The sequence below is a fragment of the Phoxinus phoxinus genome (assembly GCF_949152265.1).
Source record: "Phoxinus phoxinus genome assembly, chromosome: 7".
Taxonomy (NCBI): Eukaryota; Metazoa; Chordata; class Actinopteri; order Cypriniformes; family Leuciscidae; genus Phoxinus; species Phoxinus phoxinus.
Window position 1 is genome coordinate 17,937,941 of NC_136882.1, and position 23,243 is coordinate 17,961,183.

The 23,243-nt window shown below is 37.0% G+C and overlaps 1 protein-coding gene across 1 annotated transcript in view; it reads right to left on the bottom strand.

The window, feature by feature from the left end:
- Nucleotides 1-965: 965 nt before the first annotated feature.
- asic4a (acid-sensing (proton-gated) ion channel family member 4a) overlaps nucleotides 966-23,243 on the bottom strand; it is a 102,422-nt gene continuing 80,144 nt past the window's right edge. Inside the window, exons 2-10 of the mRNA XM_079619008.1 lie at nucleotides 14,502-14,646; nucleotides 14,114-14,241; nucleotides 12,601-12,754; nucleotides 11,609-11,662; nucleotides 9,491-9,644; nucleotides 9,274-9,365; nucleotides 8,059-8,138; nucleotides 7,459-7,578; nucleotides 966-4,624 (exon numbers count right to left, since the gene is read on the bottom strand). Coding sequence (XP_079475134.1) covers nucleotides 4,508-4,624; nucleotides 7,459-7,578; nucleotides 8,059-8,138; nucleotides 9,274-9,365; nucleotides 9,491-9,644; nucleotides 11,609-11,662; nucleotides 12,601-12,754; nucleotides 14,114-14,241; nucleotides 14,502-14,646 — 1,044 coding nt within the window. The 3' untranslated portion in view covers nucleotides 966-4,507. The remainder of the gene's footprint in view (nucleotides 4,625-7,458; nucleotides 7,579-8,058; nucleotides 8,139-9,273; nucleotides 9,366-9,490; nucleotides 9,645-11,608; nucleotides 11,663-12,600; nucleotides 12,755-14,113; nucleotides 14,242-14,501; nucleotides 14,647-23,243) is intronic.

Consider the following 23,243-nt stretch of genomic DNA (forward strand, 5'->3'; position numbering starts at 1 on the left):
AAGTTTTTTCTTCTTCTTCTGTGGAACATAAAATATATTTTGAGAAATTACTGAGTTATGGTTTTTTTTTCATACAAAGGAAGTCAATGATCACCGAAACTGTTTGGTTACCACTTACCAATGTTCATATATACATTCTGTTATCATTTGCTCATTTCATTCCAAATATATATATATATACCACATAACTCAGAGGTTTGTAATGAAATGAGCAAATGATGACAGAATTTTAATTTTAAAGTGAACTATCCCTTTAACAAGTGCTTAAAAATGCTTAATTTTGAACTTTAGTTGATCTCTATAGATGAGATTGCAACCATTGTAGGAACTTTCTATTAGTATGTCATAAATATCTAATATTATGCTGCTCTTTTAGATTTCTTTATACATTTTCTTCTGGGTACATCATATTTATTGTACTGTTGATTACCACTTAAAATTGATCAGTTTGTAAAAAAACAATGAATATTCTTACAATGGAAAAACATTCTGGACAGAAATGTGGTTTTCTCTAAGAAAAACATGCAAAACATCGCCACCTTAGTTCCCCAAAATAGTTCTCATGAGATCAGGTTGTAAAAATCAGGAATGTGTTTTTTTTAGATGTAGGCCTAAAGTTGTCTATCATTTAGGCTTCTGGTTATGCATCACAAACGTGATTTCAACAACATGTTTTCTTGTTTTCTGCTGCTTGCTATCATACTGTCAATAGGGTTTAACTTGTAATGAACCCAGAAAATTCAGTCAATATGTCCAGCATCCTCGGTGGAATCGTAAGCCATCAAAAAGCACATGATGAGACGTGCTTCGCTATATCTCAGTGAACAAGAGCAAAGCAATTAATTTATCAAGATTTTATTATCGGACTGCAGTACGTACCATCGTTACATTTATAAAATGTGTTCTAACAGAAACCATGGTCATAACAGCAGACCTTTGTACAAACTGTATTATGTGTTCTCTGTAGTCTGGTACAGTCCATTAGGTTCTGGAGTGTAATGGGTAATTAGCCTGATTAGTCTTGATGCCTTTAATCGTGTGGAAATCTCAACAGTCTGTTTGCGCTATATGCTGCTTCAGTGCCTCGTTTTATGGCCCCCTCTCGGAGCTAAATAGTTATCTGGCTGGCAAAAGCGGGTGGAAAAGGAACAGCATGTCAAAATTAAAGCAGCGTAGCACAGTTTTAAAAATACACACAGAGCTCAACGCTGCCCCAATCAGTCTAGGATGGAACTGACATGTGAAGATTAATATCAGATAAAGCAGGGGTGTCCAAACTCGGTACTGGAGGGCCACTATCCTGCAGAGTTTAGCTCCAACACACACACGCCTGGAAGTTTTTTAGTTAGCAAGACTTGATTAACGGGTTCAGATGTGTTCAATTGGGATTGGAGCTAACCTCGACAGGACAGTGGCCCTCCAGCTAGGAGCAGAATTGGATACCCCTGAGATAAAGGAATATTACAGTTTTCTGACAGATTTCTCCAAACTAAGCTCTATATATTTAACTAATCATGTAGAACTAACACAGCAGGTTTATGCTAAATTCAATCAGATCAGATTACTACCTTTCAATTCATGTGTGTGAATTTGAACTGAATTATACACTCCACAGGAAGTTGAATTTACTAAATTGGTCCCACTTTATATTGTGTCTTTAACTTTTATGTAATAACATTTAAATGAATCATTGATACAATGCACTTATTGTGTACATACATGTTTTTACATTGTACTTATATTTAAAAACTTATTTTTTCTGTAATATATTACACTGACGCTTCCCTTACGCCTTAACCCATACCAATAAAACATGTCCCTATTACCCGTATGCCACCTCAATAACAGCAAAGCGTTTTGCAACACTATAAACACAAGTTCACTGTATCTAAGTACATATTAGTTAAACACCTAATATAAAGTGTGACCCTGAATAGTTATTGCAATGCATTCAAGGATCTATCTCATATAATGCTTTTTCAATTTATGGATCCAAGAAAAGAAATATGTTAAATACAACACTTTTCATCCCCAGACAAACTACTCCACAACTGAATTTAGAAAAGGGAAATTTTCTGGAGGAAACACTATAACAAAATGTGGGTGATTTTAAATCCATGCACGCACCGGCGCTACATGGTGGAATTGGACATTGTCCCAAACCACAAGTTGCTCCGGTTGTTCCTGCTGTGCCTCCAATATTGCTTTTCCTTTCCTCTTCCTACATCGTGTCCAATTTCACGCCTATCATCTCTTTCACCTGTAGTGTTTCAAGAAAATGATGTAATTTGTATGAAATCATGAATCAGTACAATACATTTAGGAAAAGATAGCTGTGTTAATTGCTCAGCAACCGTGTAACAACATTGACCTCAGTTTGGAGAAATGTCTAATTGGTGTGCAAGCATCTTCCTTCGGTTGCAGATCTGCCTGCTGGATTGCACGAAAACCCCTTCTATTGCTCCATAGAAAACGGTTTCCACCCTAATAGCAAGGATTATAAAAGATAGTCCCTTTTTAAAAAGACCTGTGAATTGCGCACAGGCAATTGCATGTCAACATTTGGGGCAATTCCTTCTGCACAGGTAAGATAGGCCACAAATGCAGAAATTTACAACCGGACAAGCGCATGAGGTTGACAGATAATGCTAAATCAAATCTGAGTGATTTGTTACCGGGCAAATCTTGGACATGCACTGGTATGTCAACTCTTCTGGTCTCACTGCTGACAGCAGTTATTTATGACAGTAAATTGTATTATTATGCATAACCGACTCAGTGTGCCATCACTACTCATAATGGGAACCTTTAAAAATGCCACTCTGCTTTTAAAAGCCCATATTACCCATGATTACTTTGCTTTTATACGGATGGACTATGTGCTGCATGTTTTGGATATGACATCCAAATATGAAATGCATTCTGCAAAACATGAAAATAACAATGCAAAATCTCTCTCGCTGATGGGATCTACCCAGCAGAGCAACTAATAGAGGATATACAGCTCTGTCATATATAAGACAATTCTGTGGTGCCTTATTTCTGAATGTGGGAGAAAAAAAATACATATATCATTTGCTTATTTTAATAGCACAACCTTTAAGCCATGAAGTCTTACACACATCATATTAAATTAGAAATGAACCCAATAATAATCAGAGAATAACTACCTGAAATGTCAGATTACAAGAAAGAAAAAAATATTCGGGGTGCTACACAGTTGACTTACAGTAATATTAGCCAGATCTGTAACCACAAATTCAATATGGGCATTTATGATATTAGGACTAGCGAAAATGGAAACGTTTTTAGTCTATGAATTGTCAGTGCTAGCTGAATTTCACACACAGAAAAGCCGGTGGTTTCTGATTGAAATGCTTTGCACATCTGGCCTTTTGTCAAAGAGACCGCTAGACATTTCACAGCTAAGAACCCTGAGAAAAACTCATCGACCGACTTTTAAACATCTAGCCATTCGCTGCGGTGCATCCGATTACTCATAGTTTGCGAGTATGCTGAGCAAACCCGGTTCATCATTCTCTATGGGACTGTTGCACTCCGTCTCATTCAAAAGTGAAACTAGGAACATACGGTCTGTTTTATTAAACACTTTTGGGAGGTCTGGGGGAGTGGATCCATCAGCTGATGGATGGATGAAACAAACCTTTTCCATATGGTTACCGCAAAGGCTTCCTCTGGCTCTGGTAGGCTGGTGGACTTACTGTACGCATCATTTGGCTCTCCAATGGGAAGTAACCTCACAAGAAGATTATGTTATTACTGCTAATGACACCCATTACCACTCACACGTTACATCTCTATAAATAACATTACAAAATTTGTGGATTATTCAATATACTTTAAGTTAAACCATTTGAGATAAAGGAAACATTTACCAGACATATCCAATAGAGATGGATACAAATTACTTTTCTGAAACACAAACTATTCTACACCGTCCCCCATGATTTCAGTGAAAAACCAGAGTTAAGATATTTCTCTTACCCTCTGGATCCTAAGGGTTGATAGCCATGATTCAAATACATAATTTACATTTGTAGATTAATCTGAATGATAATATTTCACATGATAAGAATTCACCAAATAAAACTAACATCTGACAAAATATAAAGTAAGAATGTAATGCTTCAAACAGGATATGTAGTATAAAGTGGCTCTAGATGTCATGCAGTCTTGATATAGTAGAGGCCCAATACCAAGGTATTCGGTGTAAAAACCGTAGAGTTTCCACTGATGTCATTTCCTGCGAGAGGATGGGGGGGAAAGGACAGGATTTCAGAGAGTCTCCTGCTGGACCGTGATGTCCGATCCGTGCCTGTGTTCGGTCCGGAGCGAGGGTTTAGAGTTCGACTTTGGCTGTAGCTTTAACTGGTGACAGCGAGAGAGATTAGCGCTGAGTTCTGAGGGTCTTTCACTGAGCCCACCTTCAGCACTGAGAGCACTCTTTCTGCAGACGTCAACAGCACTAGACCTGCCGGCCGGCTTCCTAGCAGGCAAAGTCTTCGAACACTCGGTGGTGGGTACGGTGGTGGTGATGGTGATTCGGGAGGATGGTGTTAGCATAAGCTCCCTCCGAGTGGCTCCGGCTCATCTCGTCAGAATCCTGACAGGAACAGAGAATGTCAGATGGGATTCTGCGAGGATACTTTAACTCCTACATCTTACACACTATTCCATTGTGAATAAAACGCCTTGAATGACTAACACCGTGACTCATTGTTTAATCTAAAGAAAAGGCCACTCGAGGTTGAGACTTTACAGTGCTTTATAGTTAAACCCCTTTAAACATAAACTAACTCACTGTTATATATGATCTTGGCTTATTGCATCTATAAAATGGTGGCAAAAGTACAGTGATTAAAGACAGCAAAGTTTTTAATTAGTTAGATGACACACGCACAAAATTGAATTATTTGAATTAAAAGTTCTGTAAGTAATTTCAGCTGCTTCCTAGACTGAATTAGTCTGCCCCCATCTATTCAACTTTCGTTCCAGAATCTTGTCACCAATGAAAACAGAATATTCTGGAAAACACTTTTTTTTTTTTGTGGAAACCATGATACGTTTTTTTCAGGATTCTAAAGGTCAAAGAGGCAGCATTTATTTGAAATAGAAATCTTGTGTAGCATTATACATGTCTTTACTTTTGATATATCTAATGTATTCTTAACAAATAAAAGCATTTACCCTTGTGTAACCTTATGAACATTTTTCAGATCATTTTGCCTGTATTAATACCAACTCCATAAATGTAATAATAAATTGAAATTATTTACCAGACAGTGACATTTTTTTCAGGTTCGTCATATAAAGCAAATACTCACTTTATTCCTGTTTTCTGCTTATGCATATTATAAAGCCAATTGGATAAATTATGCGACTATAATTGGTTGGTATGGATGTCAGAGTGTGGTTTGAATGTGTATAATAAAAAAATTATGCATTTGTGAGCTTGTAATATTTCAAAGAGAAAAACTCTACAGCAAATCACAAATACAGCCTCTGTTTTGCTGGCATTTAATGGAGAAAATTTGGTACTGCGGCCAAACAAAATCTTACTGAAAGCTCATTTTTGAGATATCACCTTCAAATTTGGAACACAACTTGTTTAGATTACGATTTGATTTTCAAGCAGTTTTAGAGTTCAATATGTTTCATAAAGTATATATTTTATATAAAATAGTGTTCATAAATAATTTTCATAAACAGAAAACCTCTATAACTTATTTTATCACTTACAGTATAAATGTGATTGTATACATTACAATTAAATATATAAAATACAGTTTATATCTTTTTAGTAAGGTTGTCAAGGGGATAATCATCCTGAATGTGCAAAAAGAGACTATTTCTGATTGGCTGCAAAAGCATGGGTCGCTCCCCACACTGTTTTTATTTTTATTTAAAAAAAAAATTGTGCTGTTGACAGAGCCTAGGGTGGCCACAGGAAGGTGTGAGCTTTATTTCAGTGACATCTTACAGATAGCAAGAACATTTCATGTGGCATTCAAAAAAAAATATTATTGCATCTTGAATAAAGGAAGTTAATACTTGCAGGGTTGCCAAGTCTCACGCTTTCAGGCTCTGTCACACACTCGCATGCTCTCATGTCCAACTAAATCTCATACCAAATAAGAAGACAATGCAAAATAAATAGCTAAATCTGCTCATGGGATTTTTCGATCAGCACTGAACTTGTTCAGTCTAACACAGAGACTGAACTGGTCTAATGTGGTACCAATAAAATGTCTTCCCGTACTTTGCAAGGTGATCGCTACAGAGCTAGAAGATATGTCAGCAGATGAGATGTGTTTGTGTCCCAAAACAAGGGCATTAAATTAACACCTGCCGGGGTACAAATGCAGATAAAGTTCACAGGCCGGCCACTGACGGATGATAATTTCATTGTCTATTAGTTAAATATGTGCGCTGCGGCAGGAAGAATCTCTGTCATTAACATCACTGGCAGTACAGAAAACACATCATTGTATGATAAAAGCGTATAATTTGCATTACTCTTATGCGCATATTTACATGTCGCTGAATAGTTTGTCATAACAGCAAGAGAGTAACCTTTAAACAAAGACGCCTGAGTAACAGATTGATCTCATTAGAAAAATGAGCACAATGAATAGGAATATTTTCAGGCATCGACATTTATGCAAGAAATATATTTGATAAAAATAACTATTTTGGGATCTTGATTAGAGTTTACAGGGGAAAAAAATTACAGTAACATGTTACTGTGTTCAGAGAACATAAACTAAAATAAATATGTTTTTTTTATTTTATATCTCAATGAATAGGTTTATCTACCAGATGGACATTGTAGTGACAATTGCCTCTATGGAAAAGTGCTTCTACTGTAGTGCAATATTAAGCTTAAGTATTTTTGCACATTTCAGTATAAAGAAAAAATTAAGAATGATTCAAAAAGTGGCGTGTCATTGATTCAGCCCATGACATCAAAATCTCACTCCAGCAGGCAACCAAAGTTGACAACCCTGATACTTGACACATTAATATATAATTGAAGGACACAGGTAAGCATAACCTATATATCAGCTATTTCACACCAGCTTGAAAGTTATTCCGATTTTAGAGTTGGAACTGTCGGTTTTATACTAATCGAATAAACTTAGGTCTACGCACTGGCCATGCTGAATTGAATTAGTTTAGAGCATACTCCATTTCTCATGAATATAATGTGCTCTGCCAACATCTGTGTTCCTCTTCCATGAACAGAAGATCGGATTGCAAAAAAGAACAAGGGAGATTTGATTCAATCCTGGTCTAAGCAGACAGCCTGGCATCCCATTCATGGCTCAATATCCTGCCGCTGATGTCGTATTTCCCTCCGGGGCTTTGTTCCTATTCACAGATTTGATCTGTGCTGCATCCTAAAACTAGCGCTCCAGAGATTAGCATGTGGCTTACCTTAGCTTTCATTTCCTCTAGGTTTACTGTGGCGACTGTGCTGGCCTGTTGCTGCTGCTGGGTTTGCTTTTTGTCATCTCTCTGTGGCCTGAGCAAACGCTCCAACCTGTGTTTGATCACCTAGGAAAGCGAGGGGGAGTGAGGGTGAAGAGGGCAGCAGGGAAAGTAGGACAAATGAGGGCTATAAACAGTTTTGCAGCATCAGCATTCCTGCTGCTCAGCTCAGAGGTCCAGTCTTATCTGCTCTTATGGGAAATACTGCTCACAATGGGGAAAAAACAGTGCAGGAGAAGAGCTATTGGTTAAAAATTGTGGAATAGCCAACCCGATCTCACAGCAAATCGTACGAATTTTACGAGGTGGCTAATTCGTACCAATTCATATGACCTCACTCATAGGAATTTGTAAGATTTTTGCTAAATCGTACATATTTTACGAGTTGCCAAATTCGTTTGAATTCGTACTAATTACCTACCCCTGACCCCGCCCCTAAAACTCCCCATCACTTGGGTTTAGACAAATCGTACGAATTAGCCACCTTTTAATCACTCGTACAAATTCGTACGAATATAGCAGAGGGCCAAGACAATGTATGCTTACCTCATATACATAATCCAGAATCTCCAAAATGGTAAGAACGCTGGCTCCTATAAAAAGACCCATCTGCCCGCCAATGTCCCCTGAAAACAAAAAAGAACATAATTTTAAAAAAAATCACGTGAATTGCCATTTTAAGACCATTTAACTTTATTAATATGCTTTATTTCTGACTCAAACTGTGTTGTTATTGTTAACTGAAACACATTTTTTTTTTAATTGTTCATTGAAATAAAGCTGAAATAAAATAAACTTACACTTTTACAACTAAAATGAAAAATAGAAATGTAAGCTTGGCAATTAACTGAAATAAATTAAGGTAATGTTAAGTGCTAAAACTACTAAACTAATTTTAAAGGCCCCGATATTCCGATATTAAGCGAAATAAGAACAAACTGATGTGATGTCATTTAGAACAAACTCAGGCCAAAACTAACTTCGTTGGAGTTTGTTTTGAGAGTTCGAAACAGCTTGTCAAAGTAAATTTTCTGGAAATTTACCCTTTCTTAAAAATGCTTGCTGTTTTCTCAATTTTGTTGTGTGTTTATTTTGTTATTGGCAGAGGAAAGCGCGCGGCACATTTACAGTGTAGCCGGCGTCAGATGTTTGATAACAGTATAAAAAGAACTTCGCCGTGAGTATACCAGGGCCTTAAAACTGAAATAAAATGAAAGCTAAACATAACTATTTTATTTACTCACTCTAAATAAAAAATAAAATTAAAAATAAAAGCAATTTCTGAGAATGTGTAAGTGTGGTGAGCAGGACGAAATTGATAATGAGCGACACCTGCGTGACGCACCGGTCTCATATCTTCACGGTCGTGAAGGATGAGAGAGGACCAGGCCTGGACTGTTTTATTTGATGTTTTGTTTTATAATGTGTGGCGGCCATCGTCCGTGAGGGGCTGCCGTCTTTACTTTTCTTTCGTATTTGTTTTATTTTATTATTAAATAAGTTCCCGCCTCCTCCTTCCCATAACAACATACTGCATTACAGTAAGTTATTATAATTGTATTTAATTATACAAAATTAAGCAAAGACAAAAAAAAATCTTCATTTGAACAATGTGAACCAAGACCAGGACCATGCATTAAAAAAGTAAATAGTAATTTTCATTTTATATTGATGTTAAGCTCAGAAATGCTCTAGTTCAGATGCACTGAAAATTACAATGTTTACAAAATAATGTGGTAAAATTAAGCATAAGAGACCCACCTAATAATCCTGCAACGTCATACGCTTTTTTCTGTTCTATTGTTTCATAATTTAGAGCTTCGAAGAAAATGTCCAAAACAAGAAAGTTGTCTCTGAAACAAAAGGACAATAAAATAGTTATGTGTAAATCATATACAATCATTATAAATTCAGAATCAGTACAGTATTAGGCCTTTATCTGTTTGAAACTATATTGAAAGTGGAAATGTTGCCAAACCTGATGTATTCTTCTGACTTGTCATATTTTCTAGATAGGTAGCGAGCCGAGCCCTTGCTGGGGATTTTAACCATGGACAGCTCTTTACCATAACGGGTCAGATTACAGGGAGTTTCACAGGAGCATGTGTCACCTGAACTTTTCTGAAGCAGTGCTGCAAAAGAGGACACACATATCAGTTTAGAGCAGGAGACAGATGTCGTGTGTGTGTGTGTGTGTGTGTGTGTGTGTGTGTGTGTGTGTGTGTGTGTGTGTGTGTGTGTGTGTGTGTGTGTGTGTGTGTGTGTGTGTGTGTGTGTGTGTGAGAGAGAGAGAGAGAGAGAGAGAGAGAGAGAGAGAGAGAGAGAGAGAGAGAGAGAGAGAGAGAGCAGGTGCTCTAGCCCACACCTGCACACCCATTCTTCATTCATCAAACTAATGTAGAGAGATAACACCAGCGCTAAATAATCATCCATAAGATGCTTGAAACACACTTAACGTGTTGTTCAGATTTAATTTGGTTTCTGAAGGGCATCCAGAAGAGAGCACACACACTCGACCTCCCTGAGAGGAAGTATCATGAATGTCATGCTCATAAATTTTGTGTACACTGAATGCACCATGTATTTAGCATTAGGGCCTTCCATTTAGAACAAAATTTAGTAGACTTGCCATGACACCGCCTATTTGATTTATATTATTATATGCAGATGTTGCAGTAAGGAAGCTACTTCACAATTTTGCAAGCCTCTCACAATTTAAAGTAGTTCAACTACAGTCAAGCTACCATTTTCAAAAAGAGTCTAACCACAAGCTAGTAGTTAGAAGCTGAAACTATATAATGAGCAATATTTTGAATATATATTGTATAAAAATTATGTATCTAAATTAAGCTGTGTGTAATCATAATATTTCATCCACAGTATATGAACTACTGTTCAAAATTTGGGATCTGTGATATTTTGTGATGAATCATCACAAGTTAAAATAAGTGTTTTGTGATTTTATATGTTTTAGAATGTAATTTATTCATGTGATGGCTGAATTTTCAGCATCATTACTCCAGTCTTCAGTCACATGATCCTTCAGAGATAATTATGTTGATTTTCTGCTCAAGAAACATGAATATCGTCAGTAAAAAACGCTGTGCTGTTTAATGTTTTTGTGAAAACCGTGATACTTTTTTCAGTATTCTTTGATGAATAGAAAGTCATTTATTTGAAATAACTTTTTATTTGAATGTAACTTTTGTTACATTATAATTGTCTTTACTTTCACTTTTGATCAATTTAATGCATCCTTGCTAAATAAAAGTATTAATTTCTTTCTAAATGAAATGGATACACTGAATAATACTAATACAACTGGAAAACTGTAACAATAATTCATATTAGTCAACAATGAATACCTGAATTTGATATTATTATTACCCCTTATTATTATTATGAACATACTTTTTAGAATAATTATTGTAATAAATATTCTAAAGTTATTTAATATAAATCGTTGAAATTTTAAAAGAGATTTTAAATAATGCTGTATATGAGAAAGTGGGTATTTTAAGCAAGCTTTTTATGTGTTAATAGGCTGTGTTGTGTTGTTATGTGTGTGGCATATAGGCATGTTCCTGTATTAGGGTGAGAAATTAAATAATTATTAAAGTAAACTATTAAAATAAAGATTTCAGTGAATGCAACTACAGTCCATTCTTTCAAGATATATCTGGATTTAGTTCAACTACCCATTAAATGGGGTCGAGTTTCCTTTTGACTGCGGAGATAATTAAATTTCTGGCTTATTAGATAAGGGCTATCATAATTGTACCGATACATCTCTCATCATCAACTTTTCATGAGCCGCTCCATTTACGAGTGTCATAAAATCAGTGGAACAGGACACCTACAGCGAGCGATAACACCGTGAGGGTATCAGAGGGTAATGCACTACAGAGATACTCTCTAAAGGATGTCAAAGCGCTGGAGAACACTCTCCCTCTTGGACTGACTGAGTAATCCTGTTTCTCCCACCCCAGACCACGCACGCAATCATCTGTTTATCTGGGATTTAATTATTTGTGCCCACAACCTCCAGAGATATTACACTCCAGGGCGTTAGCAAAAATGAAAAATGCTTGCTTACCAAGTGCTTTGTCCACACATTTGATATTGCTGGGAGTACAGATATCGGCATCTCCTGAGAAACAAAATACATAATGACTCTGATCAATCACAAGCAAAATGATTGCTGTTATTTCACCGCCAGCCAAGGAAGAAAAAGTGCGAGCGGCAGAGAAAGAGACAGCGCGGCTCTGCTTTGTTATTCATCCTAAAATGATGGAAGGCAGCGTGTGACTGAGGGAGATGGGTTTGCTTTCACCACGCCTCCCTCATGACCATCATTCCAGGCCTAATTGCACCCAAAATGAACTGATCCAAACCCTCCCTAAAGGCACATTTATAAAGTCTTTAAAACCCAATCCCCATCGACAGACAATACCGCAGGAGGTCCAACTCGCCCCCTGAATCTCAAAAGCGCAACTGGTCTGAGGAAATATGCATGGGATTGGGACCTAAGAGAAAATGGCCTTTGAGTTAATGCTTTTGGTCTCTCTTTTCAATTTGCATTATGGGAGATTGATTTGGAAACATTAAAGGAGAAAAGCAGAGAAGCAGAGCTTCCATTAGAGCCCGGCCTCCAACAGTCGCACGCTCTCCGAGAAGCCACACTGATAACAACTCAGGTGTGGTGGAGTTAATTAGAAAAGAGGTTTCTGGGGACAGAGAAAGTCCTCCAGTCCATATACGTCGTCGGTTTTCAAAAGAGAAAATAAATGTATTTGCTTTTTTTTGAAGTTTGCCAAATGCTTCGAGTGGAACGGTCTGGGTTCGTCATTGGTGTCAGATTGCGATCGTCTAGATCTTCCCTCCAATCGCCCGAATGAACTACCCGAGATTTCGTATTGTGTGACTAGACAGTAAGTTAATTTAGAGACTTGCATTAAGCTTTCGGCTCCACTGCCTGGAGCAAATTAGATGAGAAGAGTTTATTCATTTAGTATTTTAGCAATTAGCAGAATACATTAGCACGCTGATTAGGTTGAGTGGGAAATGAATGCGGCGGTGTAGCGTTACCCGGCATGTGCACCATCCTGCAGTTGCACTCACGCAGAACCTCAAGAGTCTCGCAGCGCAGGCGGCAGGCGCTGATACTGTAGGTATCGTAACCCGGGATCATCTGCTCACTGGTGGAGCGGCAGTTCCCCCAAGGCTGGGGCAGGTAGGTCAACTACACACAGAGAGAGAGAGAGCAAATGAGAAGAACAAGGAAGATAAAGTGAGTGGGAGATAGACAGAGAGAGGTTGCAAGAATAGGAGAGAGACAGAAACAGAGAGAATGAGTAAATGCAAATTAAGTATGCAAATAAGCAGCGTTCTCAAGCTGAACTAAAGAGTAAGATTTTATTTTTTATGTGGCTTGATTTTTAGAAGGCAAGCTTGATGAGTGGCCTGCCTTTGAAACAGAAATATTGCATTTAGAACTCATTTTTAAGAATGACATTGATCAAGTAACCAGTCTGACAGAGGAATTTTAGATAGATCTGAGATTTAAGACTGGATATACTGGACTACAAAAATTTGTGTTTGTAGTACAAAATTGGATGCACTTTTTTTTTACCTTGTAATTTTTCATCAAGATGTCATAACTTTATCTTCCAGTGAAACGACAGACTTCTCTCTGGTGACGTATACCGGATTTCTCTAATCATTTAGTGTTCTTCAGTCCCGCACCTTTCTCACAATCGACTGCAAGCTTGCATTCAGATCTCCCTTAATTCAATCAACAACCGATGGATAGAAACAAGTCCCCGCATGACATTTTATTTCCGATAATCTCTTTCACTCGGATGTACATTATAATATGGAGGGTAAAAAAATCAGTCACTACTTCCATTTCAAGAAAATTACTCATTTGTCAGGACTATAGTTTATTATTATTGTCCTCCTGCTTAAAATACCCGAGGTCAAGGCACACAGATACAGAAGGGACAGTTAGAGTTGGGGTACTTGGACTTGGACTGCAATAAATAAACTCGGATTTAGACGCACTCGAGTGGTCTTGTACTTGAATTTGACATGGACAAGGACAATAAGTAACAACATAAAATTAAGATGACAAGACATTAATAAATGTCTCCCACTCAAACTCAATTGTTTAAGGACCTGAACTCAACTTTGACTCGATAAGATGGACTCGGACCCTAGTTACAGTAGGTCTCGAAATTGGAATATCTTCTCCATAAGTCATCCATGTCACAAATAAGTAAAGCCGGAGCTGATTATACATGCATTATTTGTGGTTTAACTTTGCAAGCATTTTGCCCTTCAACGTTAGTCACTTTCTCAACTCTGTGTGTGTGTGTTTAACACTTGCAAAGAATCCCCTTCCACTAATTGCTTGCTTACTGGCTTCCTTTATTTATTTATTCACTTCGATATAACAAGGAACAACGTGTTTTTTCCCCAAATTTTGAATGGCAAGTGCTGCATAACAATTCGTTAAAAAAATGTACTTGGAAGGTCGGATTTCATCATAGGTGGTACTTGGCCTGAAAAGTTTGACGATGATTCAAGAGAAGGGTTATACCCTTTGCTCTTGACAGGATACAAAGGTCTGGAATCCCGGAGAGACTCCAAAGCCCAGCTGATGGATGTAGGGCGGCTCATCCTGACTGTGGATCTGAACACGGATTCCAGCCTCTAAAGATGTTTCATCTGCAAAACAAAAAAGAAGAAGAAAAAAAGAAAAACACTGAGGTAAGAGAGCAGAACAGGCAATATGAATGGGAACACAAAGATAAGCCTCACATATCCCCCTATCAATACAAATGGGAAAAACAACATCACAAATAAACCTTGAATTTAAACATGTTTATCTTAACAGCAGGGCAGACGCACTTCTGAGAAGCAGAAAATATGGGATGACTTTGCAACTTTCGGACCAAAAAACATCTCTGTGTGGCATTATAACTCACTTGTCTCTTTCCAGATAGGCAGATATTCATCCTGCTGGATATCCAACATAATCTCCAGCCCGTTTCCCATCCCTCCTTGCTTTGTCTTCCTGGAGGTTGATTTGTTGCCATTGAAAGTATAGCATTTCCCATATCTTGTGTAGACCTATGAAAAAAACACAAATGATTAATTACAAATGTCATACTCTGGCATCGGAGAGGCCATAACAACAAACAAGCAACAATCTGTGGAAGCCGTAACCATTGTTTTTATAAGATTTAATACTTTAAAATGAACCTTTTGATCCTTCAAAGAGTTGCCTTTTTAAGATCCTTATGATTAATTGGGGAAAACACTTTAAACATCAAGAGTTGTGAGGCTTTTCCAGCTCATATGAAAAGCCAAATCAGACATTAATTAAAAGTTTTACAATGTACTGTATCACTCTGTCAGTAGGCATTTGTATTTGGTGGCATAACAAACAATGTTTTCTCTGTCTCGTTCCTGTCATATTAATGTTGACGTGAGGCGAGGCAGTTCTACAATCCATACTACATTAGCATGCAATGCGTTTGTTCCTCAAACAAGAGGAAAATTAATAGTCCACATACCCAGAAACATAACTGCCTCCAAAATGAAATCATCACATCAAAATAATTGCTCCACGTGGGTAATATTTATATAAGGGTAGACTAGATCAAAAACAATAACTTTTGAAATTGGACTTAATATCCTTCCATAAACCACAACCACTAAAAATAATGTGATTTGTTATTTATAGTTCCTGTCTCTCTTCAAGCAAAAGTGACAAAAAATACTATTATTCAGGTACAATGCATCCTGACGCACAGTAATGAAATACTTTAAGAGTAAAAGGCAAAACCACTGACAAATAAATGTCAGGAGAGAATGGATCAACAAAAAGCACAGGTGGATGAAGAAGAACTCTTAGTAGGTGTCTCAAAATACAGGAAAAAACACTTTTTTCATGAAATAATTTCTCTTCACATCAGTCCTGGCAGCCCAATTCTTTCTGACCTTTACTTCTTAACGTTTTCAGTTCCAATCTTTAGCTAACATGCCAAATCGAAACACTACCATAAATAGAAACAAAGCTTGATTTGTTGGATTAACTGAAAGCACAAAGAAAGAAAGAAAGAAATGTTAGAAAGACTCTTGGCAAAAGTCCAGTACAGCTCTGGTCTCCAGCATATGTTGTATTTTGGATGCTGGTCCCAGCATGGGATGAAATTAAAATGAAAAGTCTGTCCTCATTTATTCATCCTCATATCATTCCAAACTGTTTGGCTTTCTCTTACGAGGCATTTAACAGAATGTCTGAGCCACTCTTGTATATTTAAAGTGGATAGTTTAAGTCGAAGAAGCAAAATGACTGAAATTGAAATAAAAATAAATTAAAACAATACAAATATAAAAAAAACTAATAAAAATGACAAAAGCACAAAGTTACTAAAACTTAAACTAGAACTCCGCCCACCATTGACCAGTACCCAGCATAAACCAGCCTACAAAGAAATTCATGCTGGTTTAAGACGATCCTTTCATCAGTGACTGACAATAAAAGTTATTTTTATAAATCAACCAAATTTCTCCATCAGCGAGGCTTGTTCTGATGAGAAGGGACCGTTAGGGGCCACACTTGTATGGCTGTTCATTTAGCAGCCTGCGTGTGGAGTCTGATCTCAGCTGGCTCCGTGCTGAATCAAAGCAGGGCTCTCCGAGCAATATGGGCGTGCAGTAATTGCCAGCTGCAGCTGCGGACGCCTCACACCACACAGCTGTAATTAAGGCTGGAGACAGCCAGTGTTTTCACAAGCAGACGCTGGTCAAACGGGGTACAAGAAAACGGATATAAACATCATTTTGTATAATCAGACTGCAAACAGAAAACACACAAACACCACCATAGCCGTACTGTTTAGTCCATATAAAGTGGCACACAAGCGTGTCAAATACATTGATGCAACATGATTAAGTAAAGCACTCTATTTTATAATATATTGTATATTCCAATGAAAGAACATTTAAAAAGGTCAAAATGTTGAATGGCATTTAAAGTAGTCATATTAGTCAGCATCAAAGCCAGATTTTCAGCATGATGGTGTGCAAACTGCCTTTTTGAGTGACATGAGGTATTAATGTGAGAAGGGGCAGTGGAGACAGTAACAATCGATTCAGTCCTGTTTATTGACATGTTTAAGTTTCCATTGCTGCTCTAATCCGGTCCGATAGAAAACCAGCGGGACTGCATAGAAAGAAAAGACCTCTCGTTTCACAGTTTTGCTCTGAAACTTCAACTTCCAGGGGACGGTCCACTTTGTGTTCACAAACGATTTTTTTGGGAGGGCGATGGAAGCTTTCCCATCATGCAGCAGTGGAAATGGCTGCTGGCACAGTCTCCTCTGCCTCATTTCTCTGCTTTAGAGCCCAGTGCCCAGAGCGCCTCTGATTGATGGACCATTTTCAATAGTAACATCTTGCCCAAAGTCAGCAAAGGTAAACAGTCCAACATTTGTCTGTTCCCAGAAACAGCCATCCAGCCTAGTGTGTTACTAAATCCTCCAGGTGCACAACTGCCACTGTCTGATGAGTTATGGGCATTCAGATTATTATTCGGCAATTTTTTTAAATGTAAATCTAAATATTTTTGTCAAAAGAAGTGTATGTCTATCCCATAGTGCAAAAAATATTGTATTCTATTTTTATTTTTCTGGCCAAAATGAGTATTTAAGAGTATTTCTGTTGATATTTGACCTTGCTCTCAAAGATTATTTAAGTAGCATATCACTATTTAATGTATATTGGTCAACTTTGTTTCATTAGAAATGCCCCTTGGTGAAATGTACTTGTCAGCTTGTGTGTAATGAATAGCCTAATCAAAACGTTCTTGTGTGTGGTTTAATGTATAAGAAATAAACACGTTCCTGTTCAGTCATGCCAGCTGTCCTGTGAGTCTTGTCAAGTGCTTTAGAAACAATTCCCAGAGAATTATCGATGCATTTTCATATGTTTACTTAAGCTTTCTTTGGTAAACTATATTCATTACACTTTAGTTTAGTTAGAAAATCACACATTTGGAAAATAATTTCAGCAGTGTGTTATACTTTTTCTGACCGCAAGATTGCTTCAGAGCGATACTTTTATAAAGCACTTATAGCTGTCAATAAAAATAACTTTATTTTATTTCTGGCAATTTTCCCTTTACATATTTATATACATTTTTAATAAAGTGCAATTTGTTGCACCTTGCATAGAGAATGCCATTCTCATTATACTAAAGTTTATTGAAATTCAACTCACTAATGTCCGCTGACAATGAAACTGCTCTGAAAGGGGGGTTGATTTAAAAATATATATATTTTATTTTTGCTTAAATAAATGCAGTCTTGGTGAGATTAAGAGACTACTTTCAAAAACTTTTTTTGTGTGTGTGTGTGTGTGCATAGTAGTATGTATGTATATATATATATATATTAGGGCTGTCAAAAGATTAATCGTGATTAATCGCATACAAAATAAAAGTTTGTGTTTACATAATATATGTGTGTGTGTACTGTGTATAATTATTTATATAGGCTATATATAAAAACACACACAATCATGTACTGTATATATTTAAGAAAAATGTGTTATATTTATATATAAAATATTTATATATAATATAAATTATATAAATGTAGCCTATATACAGTATATAAATGCAAATATTTCTTAAATATATACATGAATGTGTGTGTATTTATTTTATACATAATAATTATACACAGTACACACACATATATTATGTAAACACAAACTTTTATTTTGGATGCGATTAATCGCGATTAATCTTTTGACAGCCCTAATTTATATATATATTGTATACGGATTGAAACTGATCTAAAAATTATTTATATGATCAGTTGATTGAGAGCATTTGTTCTTCCGAAATGTAAATATATCATTACCAAATAAATGCTTGTAAAAGTACAGAAAGTCCATTTTTGAATAAACAAAAAATAAAGAATTTGCTGAAATTGCAGCCTTTCCAGAGGTGGGGAGTATAATTTTGTTGTGACAAACATACAAGCTTACCTTTGAAACCATTTCACAGTGAACCACTAACCCACAAGCTTTCAGTTGCAACCTCTGTTGTAGAAACGCCTGACTGCAAAGCATTTGCATAAATCTTCCCTTTTCACTAACATCCAACTTAATTGGGCTTAATGTCTGGCCATTAACTGTCCTCAGCTACTATTTCCCCTTTAAATTGCTTTGTTTCTTTCCCCTTCCACTCAGTTTGATGTGCCTTTACTGTCTTTCTCTTCCTGCACTGAATTTCTGCACAAAGATGAAGTAAAACCCAAAGCCTCTCATTTATGGCAGGCATCTGACAGATTCCACTCTCGGCTGTTCTTCAATTATCCAGGGAAGCTACATGAGAACTTCAGTTTCTTAACATGCAGGATGTGAGTTTGTGGACAGACTCTGAGTATAAATTCAGCTCTGGTGTTTGAAGGATTTGAGCTAACTGCCTCATAAGAAATTTGTAAGGATCTGAGAGCTTTAGAGTGTAAAATGTATCAGTCATTCCCTGGTCCTATAAAATGTGGTGCTTTGATTGACAGGATGGTGATTTAACCATTAATACAAGAGATATATCTGAAAGGTTCTATTGCTGACTGAATCTCAATGTTAAATTAGTAGAAGTTAAAGGTGCCCTTGTAAACAATATGGGGTGCTTTTCCAAAAGCATTTTTATTTAACTTTGTTCACAAGTTTCATCATTAGCAACATGGTTCAACAATTTGGTGTTTCGCGAAACCAACTCTTCACAAGTGGTTAAGCATAGTTTCTTGTTAGTATGTCATGGACTTAAATAGATCATGTTCTTGGGCAAAATAATAAGCTAACATGCAGAACAATCTATATCTTTCATTATATACTATATTTAATTTGTTTTTACAACTTTTAGTTTGTCAATAGAATAAAAACAAACATTTTGAAGAATGTGTGTGTTCTTGTATACCCGGGTGAACCCCTAAATATGACGTAGAGGAAACCTGCGATTGAATTAAACATCTGGTAGTAGTCCCACACTTTTTTTGGGCGGGGCTAAAACGGTGGCTCGATGACGCACTGGAGCCCCTGACGCTGGTCCCTCCCCTAACAATAGAGCACATTCAAATCTGAGCGGCAAATACGCTCCATTAGTTCAGCTCTCGTGGGCAGCCGCTCAACTCTGCATCTACGTAGTAGATACCGTACATAGTAGCCTACTGTTAGTTACCACAGCCTACAGTTTGCTAGCTAGCTATGCTTTTGTCACGGAAATGCGTAGCCTATACCTGGATGCGAAGAGCCACCTTGATGGAGAGCTGAAGATCGCCGACAAAACCCGCCTCTGTAGTGATCATTTTACACGGGATAGTTTTATAAACTTTCGTCGGAGACAACTGGGATTCACTGATAATCCGCTGTTACTGGTGAATGGTGCCAAACCGACTATCTCCCGCCTCGGCCTTCATCCTCCCGTCGCGCCGACAACTGGTGCCATCATCGGCAGTGCGTGCACACCAGCAATGAGTGTAAGTTGCCTTGTGTGCTTATGATATAATTATTGTAGGTAACGTTAGTCCACAGTAGGCTAACTCCACTGTTGAGTGTGTCGACTGCAGCTTTCCCCCCGAGTGGGCGTGGTTTCAGCGCAGCCAGCGGACACGCCCCCAGCGTTTGAGAGCAGTAGTCATTTTTTCAAGATTTTGATAGTTTATTGTATGTACTTGCCGGCTTTTTTATCATAAAAATTTGGCTGGGTGGCTAATAATTTTTTTTTCTGTGGTGTGACAAACTCAGAACACATAGCCTACTTAATTTTGACTTTACAGGGACTTTAAAAATTCAAGGGGAATCAAGGCAGCCACTTTTTTTTTTTTTTTTACAATGCAATGATATCAAAATGGACAATTATTTTTTAGATAAATATATGGAATATTGCAGTATTTATTATCAATTATTTTTCTGTGCACATAAAAAAAAAAAGTAAAAAAAAAGAGACCAATTTGCCCTTGTAATCTAAAATCTAAATAACTCCGCCTCCCTCTCAGCAACATCTCTTGTGTTTACTGGTGTGATGCCCGCAATTATCCCATAAAGTCCTGATGGACAAAATCAAGTCCTTACATTTGCTCTTGTTTGAGAAGCTGTTACACTTGGATATACCACACAATAGGGAAGAAAAGATGATCAAAACCTCTATTTCATGCCAACTTTGATCAGAGATCAAACACACCCATGTGCAGCAGTTGTTCATTTATTAAGTAGTTTTACCCAGAACAGGTATACTGTACATGTTTTGTCCACAAATAAACAGAAACCGAAAACAGAGGTCATGTCTCTTCTCTTATATTTACCAAAACCAAAACTGTGTGGTCTTGCTACAATGGATTCATGCAAGGCTACCTTACAAATTTGCTGAAAACTAGATGTTTTAGGCAGTTACAACAATAGTGCAGAAAACTCAAATTGCACTTGATTTTGACATTAACATGTCAATACATTAAAGAAATGCATAGCATACATAACTATTGTGTGAAATAGTCTTATTATTAAATGTTATGTCTTAAAATACTGCCTCTATGGCAGCTCGCTAAGAGCGCTAGTCTTTCTTTTACCTAACATATCAAAATCTTCAGAGTAAACGGTGGAGACTTTTAAACATCAGACTAAACAGTTGAGCCAGAAAGTGCCGTACAGCATTACGCTCCATTAGTTCAGCTCTCGTGGGCAGCCGCTCAACTCTGCATCTACGGTATCTCTTTGGCAGGCTATCAAACACGTTATATTTATTGTATCAATTCTTAACTTCATTAAACAACTGACTGGCAGTATCTTTTCCTAAGCAGCTTATCCCTCATGCACACCATGCAGAAAAATGGGCCATGTCTCGAGGACTCATCGACACCGTTTTACACTTGTTCTGAGAGGATTATCACAGTTCTTTATCTTTCTGCATCAATCTGAGGTGGAAATGCTCACAGATCCGACACAATCTGACGCTCACATAGGACATATCATCACAAAAGTATGTCCCTCTCCAGTGAGAAGAGCCTCTCTATTGTGATTGTTCATAAGCTGAAAAATACATCAAGTAATCACAGTAAAGAGGTAATCTATCAGTCAAACAATTCAAGGTCTAAGGGAGCATGGGAGTGTGATAATAATATAATGGAGAAATCCCTTCAAGATAGCATCAAAGCTTTCCATTACAATGCTATAAACTGAGAATACTGGCCGAAACATTGTGCCTCCTTAAAGGAATATTTCGGGTTAAAACAAGCTATTAAAAAGTATCTGTGGCATGCTGTTCTCACTCTTTGCACAGTTTGTGAAAATAAAAATCATGCACTTACAATGCATTTACATGCTTTTATGTAATCTTTGGGTAAATACAAATGCCAAGCAAACGTTTTTGGTTCATAGCTAGCAGGAATGCCTATGGTAGATTTAGATGTTTGACTCCTGCACTCTTCTTCAAGGTGGGATGTCACCATGGCTTATTCTCAAACCGCCGCTGTCCTCCTCAACACTATCACTCAGACCTCCAGAGAGACTGAAAAGCGAAGCATAGGAAACGCTGAAGCATCCCTCTGTGCTGCCGCACCATTAAAAGGCACATAGCCTACTGATAATCTCAAGGGACCCCGAGGTAAGCTTCCTTCCTTCCTCTGTCTACATGTTGGAACATGCCAGTTTGCAACAGAACTGCGAATGGCCGCAGCTTTCCTGACCCCGACCACAAGTACCTCTTTCTCTGAACTCTAGAGAGAAATATACACTACTGTTCAAAAGTTTGGGGTCAATAAGACTTTTTTTAAGAATCATTTTATTCAGCAAGGATGCAAACTGATTAAAAGTGACAGTAAAACCCTTTTTAATGTAAAACATTTCTGTTTCACATAAATGCTGTTCTTTGCAACTTTTAATTCATATTATTCATAAAATATTATTAAGGTTTCCACAAAAATATTAAGCAGCACAAGCGGTTTCAACACTGATAATGATAATAAAATGTTACTTAAGCACCAAATCAGCATATTAGAATTATTTCTGAAGGATCACGTGACACTGAAAACTGGAGTAATGATGCTGAAAATTAAGCTTTACCATCGCAGGAATAAATTACATTTTGAAATATAATAAAATAGAAATATTCCACAATATTACTGTTTTTACTGTATTTCAAGTCAAATATATGCAGCCTTGGTGAGCAGAAGTGGCGTCCTGCAAAAACATTTCACATCTTATGACCCCAGACTTTTAAATGGTCATATGCCTATATATTAGTTGTATACTGAATAAAAGTGAAGGAGTTCCACTAGGAAGGAGTTTGAGTTCCACTATGTAAAAGCAACCATTACAAAAAAATTATTTATACCTGCATCTATTAATATTTTAAATCATGAGATGTAGTAATTGTTATGAATATTTTTGTTCATGTTTTTCCTCTCATAATGTTTTTGTCATGTGTTGTATGTTGTGTACTATAATGCAGCTTTGAGTCCAATACAAATTTAAAGTTAGTATAGCTCTAACTTTAATTCTCTAAAGGGGTTTCCATTTCATGTAGACCTTTTTCTTTTCTTTTTTCAGCTTTTTCCAAATATTACAGACTATGAGTATTGAATATTATACTGCTATATCACAGATGTCATCTGTTTACTGTACACACAGTGCAGCACTACATATTTTTGAGAACTGAT